The 16,691-nt window shown below is 41.9% G+C and overlaps 3 protein-coding genes across 3 annotated transcripts in view; all 3 read right to left on the bottom strand.

The window, feature by feature from the left end:
• dapk1 (death-associated protein kinase 1) overlaps positions 1–4,645 on the bottom strand; it is a 66,582-nt gene extending 61,937 nt beyond the window's left edge. The window contains exons 1-2 of the mRNA XM_079161263.1: positions 4,509–4,645; positions 3,789–4,028 (exon numbers count right to left, since the gene is read on the bottom strand). Of these exons, the coding sequence (XP_079017389.1) occupies positions 3,789–3,895 (107 nt within the window). The 5' untranslated portion in view covers positions 3,896–4,028; positions 4,509–4,645. The remainder of the gene's footprint in view (positions 1–3,788; positions 4,029–4,508) is intronic.
• A 3,829-nt stretch (positions 4,646–8,474) lies between these two features.
• Positions 8,475–13,780, bottom strand: LOC306696852 (putative phospholipid-transporting ATPase IM). The gene is made up of 5 exons (XM_079160568.1): positions 13,706–13,780; positions 13,364–13,609; positions 13,127–13,265; positions 12,376–12,506; positions 8,475–12,082 (listed from the first exon to the last, which is right to left on the bottom strand). Exons 1-5 carry the CDS (start codon positions 13,721–13,723, stop codon positions 11,753–11,755), a joined length of 864 nt encoding a protein of 287 aa, XP_079016694.1. The 5' UTR covers positions 13,724–13,780; the 3' UTR covers positions 8,475–11,752.
• Positions 13,781–13,823: 43 nt separating this feature from the next.
• The window catches only part of LOC306697091 (phospholipid-transporting ATPase ID-like), a gene marked incomplete at its 3' end in the record, with an annotated part of 16,311 nt that continues 13,443 nt past the window's right edge, over positions 13,824–16,691 (bottom strand). Inside the window, exons 13-19 of the mRNA XM_079160833.1 lie at positions 16,677–16,685; positions 16,492–16,603; positions 15,701–15,806; positions 15,467–15,602; positions 14,584–14,767; positions 14,103–14,326; positions 13,824–13,874 (exon numbers count right to left, since the gene is read on the bottom strand). Of these exons, the coding sequence (XP_079016959.1) occupies positions 13,824–13,874; positions 14,103–14,326; positions 14,584–14,767; positions 15,467–15,602; positions 15,701–15,806; positions 16,492–16,603; positions 16,677–16,685 (822 nt within the window). The remainder of the gene's footprint in view (positions 13,875–14,102; positions 14,327–14,583; positions 14,768–15,466; positions 15,603–15,700; positions 15,807–16,491; positions 16,604–16,676; positions 16,686–16,691) is intronic.

Below are 16,691 nucleotides of genomic sequence, written 5' to 3' on the forward strand. Positions count from 1 at the left end.
GATAGTGGCCTCGTACGAAGAAGATCAGATATCGGTGTCGTCTACCGCTGACGTGACGGGGTTCCTCTTCCGTCGACAGCAAATGGAAAAATACTCTTGATTGTAAAAGCTGCACGGCGTCTCCAGACGGGAGAAAGTCACCCGAGAGCTGCTGGGTCACATTAGGATTTAATTAGTGTGGGTTTCTGTCAAACGATGGTGTAAATTAGGTTTTTAAAACGCACCAACGGCAACGATAATGATGAAGTCTGCTAGATATACTGCATTGATGATGCAGCTGATGATTGTTTTCATTAATGACGGATTTTATGAGCATTTTCTTGATAGATAGATGAATCATTTTGTTTATACATTCTGAAGAAAGCGTTCCCGAGCGCCTGAGCGACATCTTCAAATGCTTCATTTTTGTCCGATCGACCCCAAAGATGTTTAATTTACAGCAATATAAAACAGAGAAAAGCAGCAAATCTCCACCAACCGTTTATCTCTTCTAGCTTTAGCACAATGTATTGAACTATACAACAAATATCAGGTACGGGAGCCCGTTAGGATCAAAATACACTATCCTCAATGTGCTGCTATTCCTCAACTGCAATCTGAAGAGGCCCTAAACCTTAATAATGTGTTTTTTTATCCCTGCTCTTGAACAGCCAGGCATCAAACCACCATTACGAAACCCTTAAAAACGCCTCAACGGTGCTTCTCTCTTCACTCGAGCATCGTTTTTGAGGAGGTATCAAACGGGAGATCCTTTGAGACGCCGGTTACCGCGAGGTCTTCACTGATTCCCCGCTGGTCCGGAGCCTAAAGTGAGAATTTTCTGCCAATCTGTGAGGCAATTAGAGAGAGAGAGAGAGAGATCAAGTGAGCACAGATGCGGTCAGCGCTTGGCTCATTAGAGAGAATAGAGGTTGGGAGGAGAACAGCAGACGGGGCCAATTTCTACCAGGAAGCCCTTTAAAAACACAGCTGGGATTACAGGCGAACTGGACATTTTTTTGGACACAGTTCAAAAAGGGAGAATTTGAACCGCTGGTGCACTTTCCTTGGACGATCACACTTTGTTGTTCTTTATAACGCAGCTCTTCACTTGACGCCTCGCCTGGAGGCTCAACAGCGATCACGCGGCAATTTCCCTGAGTGACGGTTTGTTTTGCGCTCGTAATAATTCCAGTTCTCCGAGTTGCCTTCTGCACCTCTAGAGGACTGGTAAAGAGAAAGTCTGGCTAGTTATCCCACATATATATATATATATATATGTACACACACACACACACACCACACTGACGGGGCGGAGGAAGGCTGGTCCAGTCCATGAAGTGGTTCAGGTCTGATGAATCAATCGTTCTGCATAGAGGAGACTTTAGTCTTAGCAGGTGATGCCAGCGGTTAGAAACACACTTCAGAGACAGAATCACACGTCATCCTCAATTCAGCGTTACACATCTCCTCTGGCTGTGGACTAAATTCTGCAGCTGCGCTGCTTCATCCAAAGCCTCCTCCTCCTCGTCACACTGAGCCTGCACGCTCGCTGTAGCTACACGATAAGGAAGCTTAGACGCTCGGCTTCAGCAGCCTTCGGTTCTCCCGTGCGTGCACACCAAAAGCGAGCAGCGTCAGAGTCAGTGAGCGGCTGAAGTCCCTGCTTGGGTCTAAAAAACTAAAACTAAACAAACGGGCCTCGTTCCAATTCCAGCCGGAGTGGTGAGCCCGAGGAACAGATCAAAAGCTTCTGTGTCTTCAAGTGTGCGAGGCCTTACAGTGCAGGTGGAGCGCGCTGTAACACAGCCAATTAATACACAAACCCACCGGCTTTCATCAGAAATGAACTGGTTCATCCAAAGTTCATCCGCGTTAGTGCATGAACAGAAAAAGATGTTTGGAAGCACAGCACAAAAAGCAGTCGTTCCCAAACATGTTTTTCTAATATTGAAAGCTAGCATGCATTCTGTTTGTTTTACTCATTCATAAAGTAATTGAAATGCCTGGTTTACTCATCCAACGTATAGCATAAGGTGACGTGTTAAAGGCAGTAGAAATGGTCAGGAGCCACAATAATAAAGAGTTCGGACTCACTGTACAAGTGTTTGAAGTCAGATTCAGCAAACTGTCTGAACTGCACGACATTGACAGAAATGTCTCGTCTCAATTTAGTGAATGTGACCCGTTCGCGTGAAGGTACCCATTCAGGAGCATTGATCGTTAGCATTTCACTCATTATAATGTTACACAAAAGTAAATAGAAGCCTTAAGTCCTGCGGGCGTAGCCGTACCGAGAGAGACATGGAGCGGGGATGGTCGGACATGAAGTCGGATGCTAAAAAATGTCGTCTCGCTAACCTCAGAAAACTCTTAAAAACATGCATGCTGTGTTCTAGCTGGAGACACGGTGCCTTTTTTTTTTAGACAATGCAAAACATGCCTCCCACTGACTGACATTCAGGCCATCGTAAAGTAGGCAGAATGTATCTTTCCATATCGCGCAGAAGGTTTGTTTTCCCGCCAAGTCGTACATCATTCTTCTGTCTTGTAAAGAAATGGAATCTGTCCAAAAAAACAGACCGGTGTAATACTCCATCTGGGCGGTTTGCCATTAAGAGCACACTCAAAATACCAGCTCTATGCCTTTATTACAAACATAGCAAATGTGTGCCATATTGCAACACTCACGAGTCCATGACTGTCACGCTACGAAGCCGGACTACAACAGAGAACGGATCCCGGACTAATCACATAGCCGTCCCTTTACCTCCAGCCAGAAATTCAATCCCATTACACAAAGCTCCCCAATCGTCTCTATTACCAAAGCAGCATAGTGAAGCGGCTAAAGCAACTTCAGCTCTCCCCCCACAGCGCTGCAAGGTGAGCGCTAATAACCAGACGAGCAACTGGAGAGCAGAAAAACAATTGGTTGATTATTACCGACACGAGAGTACACGTGTGTCACTTTGATCTACAGGAACTCACACAGGTCCGTTTCCATGTTTGTGACACTCGTTTGAGAAGCGATCTACTGTGGAGGATGAATGCACCCTGGCTTATTATTATGATTACATTATTGTTATGTCTGCCTTTACTATGATGTAAAGTTGCAGCGGTGAAGTTTAGCTGAAAACAAGGCAGGACCAGTTTCAACACTGTGGGTTTTACATGACAGCAGACCGAGGACATCCCTCGCTCTTAATATGACCACCCTGCTTTGTCATTTAAGCAAAAAGGCCCCAAAACACCCGTCTACATGACACCTCTTTATCCCCATTGTCCAGCGTTCACCTTTGACCGAACACAGTCTGGATGGAGCTAAAGCCGGCTGTGCCACGATGTAAATCCACTCCCTGTAAAAGATGCACAATGGTACCGGTCCTGCAATAAATCTCCAGGAAGAGGCAGCTACAGTAACAGACGCTAACCTCTCCATCACTCTGACAGCGATGCATTATGGGGATGCATTAATCAAGATGCACTCACAGTGTGTGTGTGTGTGTGTGTGTGTGGGGGGGGGGGGGGGGGGGGGGGGGGGGGGAGAATACTACTCACAGCCATACTATGTGTGCATGCTTAGTGTTTAAAACCCATCTGTATGCAGAGTTGTGGCTGCAGCGTGGCATGTAGAACGTACGATTATGAACACTTCGGATGGATGCGTTAAATATAGAAGAATATAATATAATCATGTGAATTTAGAGATGAGAATCAGATATTTCCTCCACCCTCCTTCTTCTCGCACCACGAACAAAATGGGGAAGTTAATACGCGTTAGGAATAACAATATGGATAATAAAACTTACCTCCCCAGCTCGTCGCCAAATGCGTAAAATTCCTCAACATTTTCTTGGCTGAAAACAGTCATGTTGTTGTCCAGGCACTTCCTCCCTTTGCCCCCGACCGCAGGCATATTCCTCCGAAAAAGCGGCACCACCACCGGGCTTCTTCTTCTTCTTCTTCTTCTTCACAGCGGCAGCATGCCCACCAGCAGAGCTCCAGGTCTGGGCAGGGTTACAGCCAAACGAGCCTCCTCATGGTCAGAGCTGAGAGGTGTGTGAGGGGGAAGAATACACCGTGAAACCTTCGACTATCAGACCTGATATGCACGCGTTTGAATTATTGGGCTACAACAGCTGCCATATTTTTTTGTATAGAGATAATAGTGATATAACCATAAAGTATGTCACACCCGGCTTGGTTAGAAATGCAAATACTATATATTTATATAATGATATAATATATTTCTTGAAATAATGACCTGGGCAGGTGTTTACCACAGTTTAATTGAACAAAAAAAAAAAAACGTCACACCCGTAGAAACACAAATAATAAGATAATAAAATAAAAAGCCGAACAGTTGAGTTTCTCCCTAAATAAAAAGCACGACTCGCCCCTTGTAGCTGACAGGAAATATCCGAGAATCGTGAACATTAACGTTGTTTGAACCGAGCGTCACTGGCTCTCTCTCTCTTTATACCGACAAACTGACTCACATTGTATCAATTCCTTATAAAGTATCTTACCTTTGTGTTACCGGTGAGCGTCCTCGCTGCCAAAACGTATCCGAGATTTCATGCGTTTTTCGTGGGCGCCCGTGACCCCGGTTTTGTCTCGCGGAAGACCAACAAAAAAATGCTGTCGTGAACGGGAGAAATCAACGTTAAACAATGTGAGGCAAGTCTGGTCCTGGTGCTGCGTTCAGGGTCTGTGGGGAATCTGGGGACTACACGTCGGAGCGCTTCCAGTTCTATGTTTTTTTTTTCGTATACTAAACAACGTTAACACACAACAATCACCAGTGAAAAACAACAACAATGTCCTGCTGTATTATATATACACTGGCTTTTCTTGCTTCAAGAAATTGTAGGAAGCCGTAATTACCGTTTTTTGACTTGCCTTAAACGCAGCATCGTTGTGTGTCGGTTGGAGGAGCTGCTCTTCGGTCGCGGGAGGGCAGCAAAGCTTTCACTTTTATTTTAATCACAGTTTAAGCAGATACCTTTGTGCTGAACACCTTTTCTTGTCATTAAAATGTGAATTTAATTCAGTTCTTTAATTTTTTTTTATTTTGGAAAATATCATATCCATAAAGCAAAACTACCCAAATCATGTCATAATGAATATAAGATATCACAGCAATACTGCATGCAATATTAATGTTAAACAAATCATTTTTACTTATACAATTTTAGATAATCAACAAATGTTAGACACCTTGAAATCCCAGCATTATGACGTTTCATTCCCACACACAATGTATGAATTACACAAACATTTATCTTGTGTTGTTTATTTAGATTCTCCATTTTTCATCCTTTGAATCCATGAATATAACTTCTTGTTTTTATAGATTTGATCTATAAAGGTTATTTATAAAGTTTGTCCCACAGACAACTGTCTTATATTTGATAGAAATTCTGTCTTTGTGGACGAGTTATATTTGAAAGAATAAAGCCATAATATTTATTTTCAAGAATTGATTTTAGCATTGTTAGACAAGGTGCTAACCCCTTACCCTTTAGCTTTTAACTTCACTTTTTAACTAACGTTAAAGTTAAGAATGGCATCACATGTTTGAATTTTAGTCTCCAAAACAAATGCTTCTCTAAATGTTGCAGTGATCTCAAGTCTTTGAGTGAAATGTTCACAAACTAAACGACTACGAACAAAGACGGAGGGTCTGTGTGCATCTTTAAGCTTTTAATGTATCTTGTACTGTATAAATCATATTATTAGGAACACTTTCTTTTGGTTTTAGGCCTTTTTAGGCCTTTCTTATGTAAACTAAATTAAACTAGTAACTAGATTTGTTGGTTTGGACAATCCTGGAAGCTTTTAGCTCATAACATCACACATCACAGAGTCATAACATCCCATTTCAGTGGCTTCACATAGTTAAACCGAGCTTAGTTTGTTGGAAAAAAAAGAAAGTCAGATGATCTCAGGGTGTGAGGATAAATGATCCATCCATTTATCTACCGGGACATTTTTCTAAGCAGCTTATCCCCCTCAGGGCTGCGGGGGGGGGGGGCTGGAGCCTTTCCCAGCATGCATTGGGAAAGAGGTAAGGAACACCCTGTCAAATGAACTGAGGAACCAACCTTACAAATGAGAGCGGGAGGCCCCCGACAACCTCTCGCTCTCTGACACTCATTATGACTTTGATTGGTGTTGTTTGTGCTCATTCGAGGAGAAGTGTGTAACGGTGTTAACATCATATCTGATCTGCTCCCCTTCAGACGGCTCACTGTACAGATACGAGATCAACGTGGATATTATTACTTTTGATCGTTTAGTTTAGTTAAATGTCAGGAAAATTGTCCCAGAAACGAAGAAGTATTCAGATCTTTTACTCAAATAAAAGCAGCAGTACAAATAAAAGTACTCCAGTACAAGTAAAAGCCTAAATTGAAAATGCAATGTAAAAGTATTGTTAGCAATATGTACAAAAGGTGAAATAGTTCTGAAAAAAGCCTTCTGAGTGAGAACAATATCATGATATTGAAATAAAGTTACTTGAACGCAGTGTTTTTACTGCTGTAGTTCTAATTAGAGCGAATATGTGTCGTTGGGTTAATCTTTAACAATGATGCATGTTTTATAAGATCATCGTGAGTTTTGTATGTTGTATGTAAAGTGAACTGAATCTGTTGTGCAGTGTCGTATAAAGTACAATATTTACCTCTGAAGCGTAGCGGAGTACGAGTTTTAAGAGGCAAGAAATGGAAATGCTTGAGTAAAGTGCCTGAAATTTGTACTTACAGGTTTTGTGTTTGCTGCTACAGAAGGCTGTATGATAAAATAAAAAATAAATATATATATATATATATTATTAAAGACAGCAGTGTTTGGCATAAAGTATCAGTGTGTTGTTGCTGCTGCTTTGAAAGAGTAATCCAGATGTTGCATGTGTTTATACTTTTGTTGCAAAAATGCTATTTTTTAGTTTTGTAGGTTTTCATGTTGACGTAGACGTTGGATGTTTATCTCTAAGTGTTCTGTCGTATTTGGTTTGTGTGTCGAGTTTTGACACAAATTCTGGAAGCAATTGCAGTCAGTAAGTAATAAACTGGGGCAGTTTCATAGTTAGTTTATTTGATCCTTTTCACCGGTAATGTCTCCCCTAACTGAAGACAACATAAACATACTTGCTTTATTTTACTGTAAACCAAATACAGTATATTGTAGATATAATGACGTCCTCCTAGCTGTGAACACCAAAGAGCAAACCTGAATCCTACTCGGGTGATTCCCACGTGATCTAATTGGTTACAGGTGTTTTTCACAGGTGCATTCTGGGAGCAGGTGATTAATGATCGAGCGTTGTATTTCAAACGACATCGTTTAGCAAACAACACACGCAGGCTTCCCGTTGTGAACTGTGTGTGATGTAGATGTGTGTAGTGATTTACATAAAGTGCGTTAGGGTTTAGCAATACTGTGTTTTCAATAACTGTGTCACCAGTTTTTGTGTCTTGGTAAATACAAAAACAACAGCGTGTAATAAATCTCCACAGTCATGGTGTTCCAGCACAATGACATTCTTTCAATATTACACAGTAATAATAGGAAACATGAGGCTGGTGTCGTGGGTTTGTCTGTTTAAAGGTTGTTACACCATCTGCTGGTGACGAGCTGCACTCATCTGACTGCCAGAGATTCTGGTTTATTAGACAAAGATTATGTCACAAATACACATCATAGTTTCTAAATATTACAAACCGTATTTAATCTTCTGTCCTATTTTTACAGATATTATCGAACAAAATCCACTATTAAATAACTGATGTCTACATTCATACTCACTTATCTTCTGTATTCTACTGACAGACTTTAGATTTTATTTATGTAATCATCAAGTAATGTTGCCTCATAATAAAACTCTACCTTTAACATGATATCTTTTTCTCTTTGCAGAGGTTAGAGGTTAACACACGGGGTGGATACAGAGAGGTGAAAGTCATTTTACGCCTTTCTTTTTATCAAGAACTGCAAAGTGCATTTCACTTTATTTATTCATGCTGGAGATGAAGAGAGAATAATTATTGTCCAAAGCTTCCCACCGACTCTCTCTTTACAGATAATAAATAATACAAAGTAACTGCTGCAGAAATAAAAACCTGTGGTGCAGATTAGCTTTTCTAAAAGCAGAGCTGTTCTGCTCTGTTATCAGACACAGTTAAAGTGTAATGTATGCAGGGAAACAAACACAACAGATTAGGAGCAAACTAAATACTGATTAGCACATTGGTGGTTTTATTTCACCGTTTGACTTTGAAGATAAAATGCAAACAGCAGTCAATTAATTAAACGTTGAAAGCATTTCTGAAAGATGAATAATGCTCCTGGTTTGATTTCAGGAGTTTTAGAAACACCGTTGAATTACAACAACAGAAAGAAACTTGAGACGCCTTCATAAAGAATTGGAAAAAGGTAAAAAAACAATAAAAATAACAAAAAACAGCACAGACAAGACATCGTTGATCTTTTAGATCTTTTTTTATTGCAGTAAAAACTTTGAGTACAAAACGATACAAAATGGTAATCAAGAAGAGCGGAGATAAAAAACAGATATTTTTGTGTCATATTTGAGAAAGTTTCAGTCTTCAGGGATATAGATATATAATGGCAGTAATATATTTATAAATATCTTACGTTTTCATTATTGCTACAATTTACTTTGAAAGGTACCACAGAGAAACAGGAGAAAGACATTCGTGGGCCGGGTTAGTGGCTCCTCTCAGCGAACTCATTCTGCATCGATAGTGCAGACAAAGCTCTGATTAACGGGACTCGGAGGCTCATTTCAACACATTTGCAAAAAAAAAACTGTGATTTGGACAAAATGTGTGAAGCTGCCACCTCCTGTGATGTGTGTGTAAGCAGCGCTCGCAAGTGTTCAACACCTGAAACTATATCCACCAGAGGCTTCCTCAAAACACTGGAGACACAAACAACAACACCTGATGAACACTTGGGCAGCAACAGTCTTACAAACATGCAGTTCATGTTCCTTCTGCTTATTCAAACTTTTGATATAAAACTTTACAGTAAAATAATAACTGGTACACACTGACCTCCAGGTAAATGAAGCTCGAGTTCAGGCAGGAAGAATATTAAATCTGTGGTTTGTCTCTCAGACATCCTGCCTCTCATGAAGCTCACTCATATTTAAAACATCTTTGGCTCACCACAGGGTCAGTGGGCTCCTTAGTGGGCTCGTACATTCAAGTCTGGGCAACAAGTGACTGAATCGCATCGTGTAAGTGCATCTTCATGGATACCACGAGACACGAGACGAAATATTACTACTGTGTCATTTAACAACTAATTCTATCTGTAGTATTCTTTAAACCTTCACACACCAAGTTATATATGAAAGACCAGCTGTCATCTTCAGGTTGTAGTAAAACGACGAACATGACATTTCAAAAATAACACCCGACTTTAAAAAGATACGCTTCACATAACAGATATTGCTAATCCTTATGGAAGCCCATTCCCGCCAGTAAAATAAAATAAAAAATCCACCGGAAAAAAATAGAATCCACCCAAAAAAAATAATATATATATCCACCCAGAAAAAAAAAAAAAAGTTTATGTTTTTTTTAATTTTTTTTGCATGTCGTATTTGTTCCGGAAAAAAGTAAAAAAAAAAAAAAAAAAAATTATGATGTTTTGTTTTGTTTTTTTTGCGGGAAAAAATACGACATGCAATTCTACACAAGGTAACTATTACTGGTGACTTTTGTAAATGTGAGATGTTATAAATGTCATTAAATGTCATTATAAGTATTAATATGTAGAATTGCATGTCATTTTCATGGAAAGACTGGCGAGGGGATGAAGGGACCTGTGAGGAGATCGTCACTGAAGCGCATGCGCACTTCTAAAAAAAAAAACATCATAATCTTTTTTTTTTTTTTTTTTTAACTTTTTTCCGGCTACAAAAAAAACAATAAAAAAAACATAATCTTTTCTTTTTTTTCTGGGTGGATATATATATTATTTATTTTTTGGGTGGATATTTTATTTTTTAATTTTTGCTGGCGGGAGTGGGCTTCCATAAATCCTTGAATGGTTTTGCATAAAACTTGTTTTTTAACATCCCTTTCTTCCATCGAACGTTCGAGGCATCTTCTGTGATTCGTTTCACGTTAGCTCCTACGTTCAGCCATTAAGAGAGAAAGATGTTGGAAACCAGCGAGAAACAGCTGAGATAAAACCGCTTTGTTATCAGAAGAAATACGGCTAACGGCCGAGTTGATTGTCAGACAGACAGCAGCGAAAGAAAATACATGATTTTGAAATAACCACTACGCATGATGTGACGCAGTATGTGATAATCTGATTTTAAAATGGGGTATAAAATCCTTCTGACTCGTGCTGCACCATTGAACGTTCATGGGAGCGAAACTGGCTTCTCAAGGACAGGTGGACTCACGTGAACCCAGGCATGGATTAGAGGATCACCACGTCGTACTGTGCAGTGTGTGTGTGTACAGCACGATGAGCCTCCCAAACACAGGTAGAGTCAAGTCTGTATAGTGGCCGTAGTCCATTTCTCTTAATGTTTGATGAAGTGCATTCTTCTTTTCATCAGCGTGGATGCTGAATGTGTTCACTCGAGGTGAATTTAAGACACATTTTGGTGGATTTTAACTACAATTGCTCTAAACTGGATCTAGACGTAGGATTCAGACCCTCACACTGAGGCACGCCGGCCGTCCTCGACCAAACACATTCTAGGTCGACTAACACTATTCGATTACTTGATTTAATCTACAGATCTGTAAAAGTGATTTTCTCCACAAAGAATCACACAAAAGCACCAGTTAAAATGTGTTTACCAGAGATGTGCTCATAAATGACTTGGAAATAAGTCAAAAAGCATTAAAAACAACTAATCGACTAAACAAATCTCAATCAGCTGAGACCGAAACGACCGATTACTCGTCTCAGAGGGAGCGGCTCTTTTTGAGTGTGAGTCAAAAATAGGATCCGCTCCACAGAAAGGATTTGCTTTTTTCTCCTAAAATTCATTTAAATTACATGAAATAATTGTCAGGAAACAGACGGTGATGAAACAAAACACGTAAGGAGAGAAAATGCCCAACAAACACTGGATGGGTGATTTACGCCGCGTCCTGCTGCAAATAACTTCTTCTCCTCTCGGCCACTGAGTTTACGGCACATTCGTGATCTTTCAAACATTCTCCCGCTGTCACGTCACGCTGTCAAAGTGCGAACAGCTTGCCAGATAGGATAATAAAATGCTTTTTAAAAAAAACACTTAAAAGTACAAAATTTAAATATTCTTTTGCAGAATGGCTTTGCTGGTTGTCTCCTCTGTACAAAAGGCCTGCTGTGCATGAGGACTCCCAGGGGAAAGGAAGCCTGGGTAGCCTGTAAACATGACACTTTGTCCAAAATGTTTCCCTTCTGTGGTTGTTCCTACATGAAAGTGAATCACCGCTCTGAAAAGATGTCATCTGTATGAGGCATGTTTCACATGAACACTCAGGAGTGGCGACACATTTTGCTGCGGTTCCCTTTGATAAAACTATTACAAAACAAAATGCTCGGAGCACAAGTCGTGAACTTCTCTAACCGAGCAGGCGAGAGACGGATCACGAACCATCTTTGACGTGAAGTTCTCTGGAAAGCCCGAGCAAGTTCTTCATGGTAACAGATGTGCAGATGAGAGCTTTTAAACTGTCCAGCTGGCATTGTTCCTTCTCCCAGATCGTTAGCCAGCCGTCCCCCGTCAGAGGGCGGGATCTCTGATGGTCCTGTACATCTGCAGCGACGTCACCTCCACGTCCGGGACCTTGGCGTTCTGGGGGCGTCCCGTCGGGCTGTAGCCGGCCGACCGTCCCATGGGGCTGAAGGTCGTGGTGGTGCGACCCGCGTGCACGAGACCCGAAGAGCGCGACAAGGCGGGACGCCGCAGGAACCGGCCCGACGTCACCAGGTCCCCGTAGCCCTGCGCGTGCGAGAAGGCGTAGCCCGAGCGGCGGGAGCTGGTGCGGCGGATGCGGGTGCGTCGAGGCGGAGGGGGAGGGGTGGCTTTGGCCTGTCGCACCTTGAACATCACCTGAAAGTTTGGGCAGAGAGTGACGTTATCAGTCATATTTCTATTATTATTACTACTGCTACCATTACTGTTATTATTATCATTCTATTCTACTCTCAGGCAGGTCTCTGGAGTTATAAGAAACCTTTTCTTTCTATAACTGAGCAGATCTATGGATTTTTAATTGCAATTGTAAAAGTCACACTGACAGAGGAGACCAGCCTCTGCCCGACTTCTAAAATGAAACAAGTGCAGCTTTATCGTAGCGAGCACGCTACAGTCGAGCGTCGAGCGTAGAGAAGTTCCATCTGTACCTTGTCGTTGATGGTGGGGCAGAGCTGAATAAACAGGAAGCGGTAGGTGACAACAGGAAGGACACACAGGATGGAGGTGAGGAGGATCGTCAGCCAGATGTTGGGCTGGTTCAGAGAGTTTCGGGCTGTTCCTGGAAATACGCACACACACATACCAAGGTTTGTATTTGTACGTTTGTCGAGGTCTTCTATTGATTTAACCTTCAACCTTCATCACTGCAAACAAACACTTCCTGGTTCATGTTTTTCGTGGATTATATACAAATAGATATCTGAGAACGACAGCAGATTAATGTTGGTAGGTATAGCTAGGAGCCTGATCAGTGTGGACGCTCGTATTGTTATCTGCAGCGTTCTTGGTGTGGAAGAACCTTACGAGTCTCATTGAGCATTAATAACATTTCTCTTAACTCTTCTGGTACACAAACATTTTGGATTTTGCATTACAAAAAACAACAACTACTGATCACATGACCTTGGTGACAAACTACAGGTGACAGTTTGGTTGGTCTTCTGCACAGACAGCAGTGATCGCAGCCAGTTTTGGCATTTGGTTTAGCCGTTAATCAGATATTTTGCCTGTGCAAACACACCAAACTCGAGCATAATTCAACTCATTGGAATTACGCGGCCACCATTACTCTGAAGCCTGGTATAAAAGAATGAACAAAGCTTTTCTAAAGAGCAGACATGCATGTGGAACACCGACGGAAACGCAACTTTACGCTGCGTTTGCGAGGTTAATGCTCACCTATGAAAGGGAAGGCTGACGGCACCATGAGGAACATGCCGTTACTATACATGGTGAACGTGACAGCAAAGTACATGGTCAGACTGCCCAACACGAAGAAAGTGTTCACCGCCGTCCAGTAAGACATCTCAAACCCCAACTGCACACACCCGGAGAGAAAAACAAACAAAATATGAGTCATTCTGTTTTTAAATTCTACGTCTGAAACACAAAGAGAAGAAAGCTTTTTCCTCGTACCTGGATGGTGACGGCAAACAGCAGGCAGGTCTGCGTGAGGAGGGCGAAGGACTGGTAGTCGGCGACGTCCTTCCCGTCGTCCCTCACGGTGTCGTGCATGGCCGCGTAGGGGATGAAGAAGAGCACCAAGGAGCTGTAGCCGCTGTGGAGGGCGCACTTGAAGAAGGCCTTCTTGCTGAAGTACAAGTTGAGTTGACCGGGAACGTAGAGCTTAGGATGCTGGAAACTCCACGCGTCGTTCACATCCTGACCAGCAGGGACAGACAAAGAGGCTGTTATGTTTTCTGCTCCGTCAGCTCTATTCCTCGTCTGAAAGGGTTGATCATTTAAAGTGCATTTTACCTGATCAAACAGACTCATTCCCAGTACAGGTAGTGCTGTGTACACCAGGTTGAAGAGTGTTATGAACCACTCATCATACACCGTCTGAAAAGCAAAGTTAAAACTACTTTAACAACTTCTACAACAAGTCTTTCTTCCCTGTATCAGTACAACAATATAAAAATACTTCCTTACAAAATTTAAAATTTTAAAATTTTACAATTTAAAAATTTTAAATCCTACTTTCAGTCCCAGTAAAATGACAAATACGTTTTTTCCAGTTTAAATCCTGTGTCCACGTCTTAATTCATTGTTTTATTTATCTCGTGTTATATGCAAAAGTACATGAATGTTTCTCAGGCCAGACTAAATAAGGACATTGAATCATTCCCCTTATCACGGTCCTCCCCTCTCTCACCTGCGCAGAGAAGCCGCAGAAGAAGGCGAACCAGAAGTGGACGAAGGTGAAGGTGAAGTTCTTGTAGAAGAAGTAGCGCAGGAACTTGCACATGCGCAGGTAGGACCAGCGGCCGTGCACCAGCAGGAGGCGCTGCAGGAAGCGGAACTGGGCGAAGGAGTAGTCGCTGGACAGCACGGCCTGCATGCCCTCCTGACCCGAGATGCCAACTCCTATATGAGCCGCTGGGAGGACAAACAGAAGAAGAAGAAGAAGAAAAGGGTGTTTGAATTTCTCTAAAGCTGAAAAAGTCTTAATATTTGCTGTTTGTGAACATTTCAGTCACTTTGTTTCTGGTTTCAGCAACAACCTGTACATCCTAATCCTACAACTTAAAACTGCATTAATCCATGTGTGGCCACTAAGGGGGGATGTCTGATCGATAAACGGATTATCAAAATAGCTGCCAAATAACTAACAATCGAATAATCTATAAATGGACCTTTGATCATGCTGACGTCGTTGGCTCCGTCTCCTATCGCCAGTGTGACCGCCTGCTTGTACTTCTTGACCAGCTCGACCACCTGAGCCTTCTGCAGAGGAGTGACCCGGCAGCAGATCACGGCCTTACACATGCACGCCGCCCTCAGGAACTCCAGCTCCATGCTGTGCTCCAGGGCGTACGCCTGAGAGGGAAACAGAGACGCGATGAGAGGCGGGAATCATACAAGAGCGGGAAACGACACCGACGGGAGGTTATAAACACGGTATGAGCTCGGAAACTGGTCAGATTTAGAGATCAGATACTAAATAGTGACGCCTTTAAAACGTTGATTTGACAGAAGTTGGTTACACACCCGATGATTGTATGAAAAACAACAACATAACAACAACAAATCAAAAGCAAACAACACTTTGGTGTCATATTTTCATGCTTTCTGATTAAAGTTTGACTCATTTTTTTATCAAACTTATCATGAAAGAGAAAATACTGAAATGTCTTCATTGAATACGTTTGATGGATTTCCAAAGTAAAACATTTTTCGCATAGAATTAAGGAATGTTCCTTAATAGCTCTATAAAAAAGGTATAATATGCAACAATTTCCTAAAAACCGGCGACGTACAGACTGAACTAATCCCTCTCTATTAGGACTGCAGACACGGTTTCCTTCCTGTATTTTCTCTTCACTTTTCTGTTGCCCTTTACAAAGACTCCATGAACAAAGCACGGTTCCCCATCAGTGAATACTCTAAACAGAGAGAACACTGACATTGCTTTGCTCAAAACACCCAAACTATCCCTTTAAGTAACAGGCAACACGAGTCAGCGAGGACAGTTGGAGCATGCGTGGTAGTTAGGAGACGTTAGATCTCAGGGCGTACCAGGCTGTGTCCGTTGATGACCAGGCCGTAGTCTCCGTTCACCACCTCGTCTGGGATCACTTTCACACCTTTACCCAGAGTCCTCTCTGGCAGTGACACAGAATCCTCCTCTGGTTTCATGGAGGTCAGTGCATTTCTGAAAATATAAAAAAAATTAAATAAATGGATGGATGCACGGAACCATTTCCTAATCAGCCGAGTTTCCTCGTGTTCAGTGTAGGACGTGGCTCTGACCTCAGTTCCTGTCTGACGTCCTCCGGTGAGTTTCCCGAGACGACGAAGACCTCGTTCATCTCCTCCCGCAGCAAGTTGCACGAGTACCCGATGTTTTCTGCAGTTTCTGCAACAGAAATACTCAACGTCAGTCAGCAGACAGTGAAGACGATCATCTAAATATGACACGATGGGAGAGATATATCTATCTATATATATATCCAACCATGATTCTGCATGGCGTTCGTTACGTGATTCGTTACTCGTGACGCTGATGTAAAGGTGACATTTTTAAAGAGAAATTAATTACAGATGTGCGTCGACAGATAGGAGTCGATGCAAAGACGGAGAAGGCCTGAGCAGCTGTTTGGAGTCCTTTGGTAATTTTCTGCTTTAGGTGTAAAACAGGTCGATGCCGGCCGTCGGCTTGAAAGTTAAAGAGCAGGTTGAGCAGAGCGGTGGAACGGTTTGGGTGTTGTAGTCTGATTTTAATAAGAACGGCTGCAAATTTACAAAACATAAATGTCCAAATGGATGTTGTTTTTAGAGGGGAGGAGACCCAGGGCAGTGTTTCTAAAGACAGCTGTTCTTATTCAGACACACAATCATTCAATTAAACACAAAACAAGACGACCACATGTTGAACACGAGACACCTTCTCTTTTGATGATTGATCGCTAGATATAAAACTGAATTTAGACTTTTTCAGACTTGTTTCCGTGTAAAGAAAACTGAACGACTCCCCCAATTCAAAAAGAGGTCTATAATACGTTATAAATAAACTATTTCTCATCATATTTAGAGTCGTGTACCTTGCTTGTCGCCAGTTAAAACCCAGATTTTGATGTCGGCTTTGGACAGCTGCTCGATGGTCTGAGGTACTCCGTCTTGTAACTTGTCTTCTATGGCTGTTGCTCCAAGCAGCTGGACACAAACATTCAAATATATAAAAATCATTTCTTTTGTTACAGAGATTAACGTGAGCTCTTTTTCCTACCAGCAGATCCTTCTC

Source organism: Pholis gunnellus, assembly GCF_910591455.1.
Source record: "Pholis gunnellus genome assembly, chromosome: 6".
Lineage (NCBI taxonomy): Eukaryota > Metazoa > Chordata > Actinopteri > Perciformes > Pholidae > Pholis > Pholis gunnellus.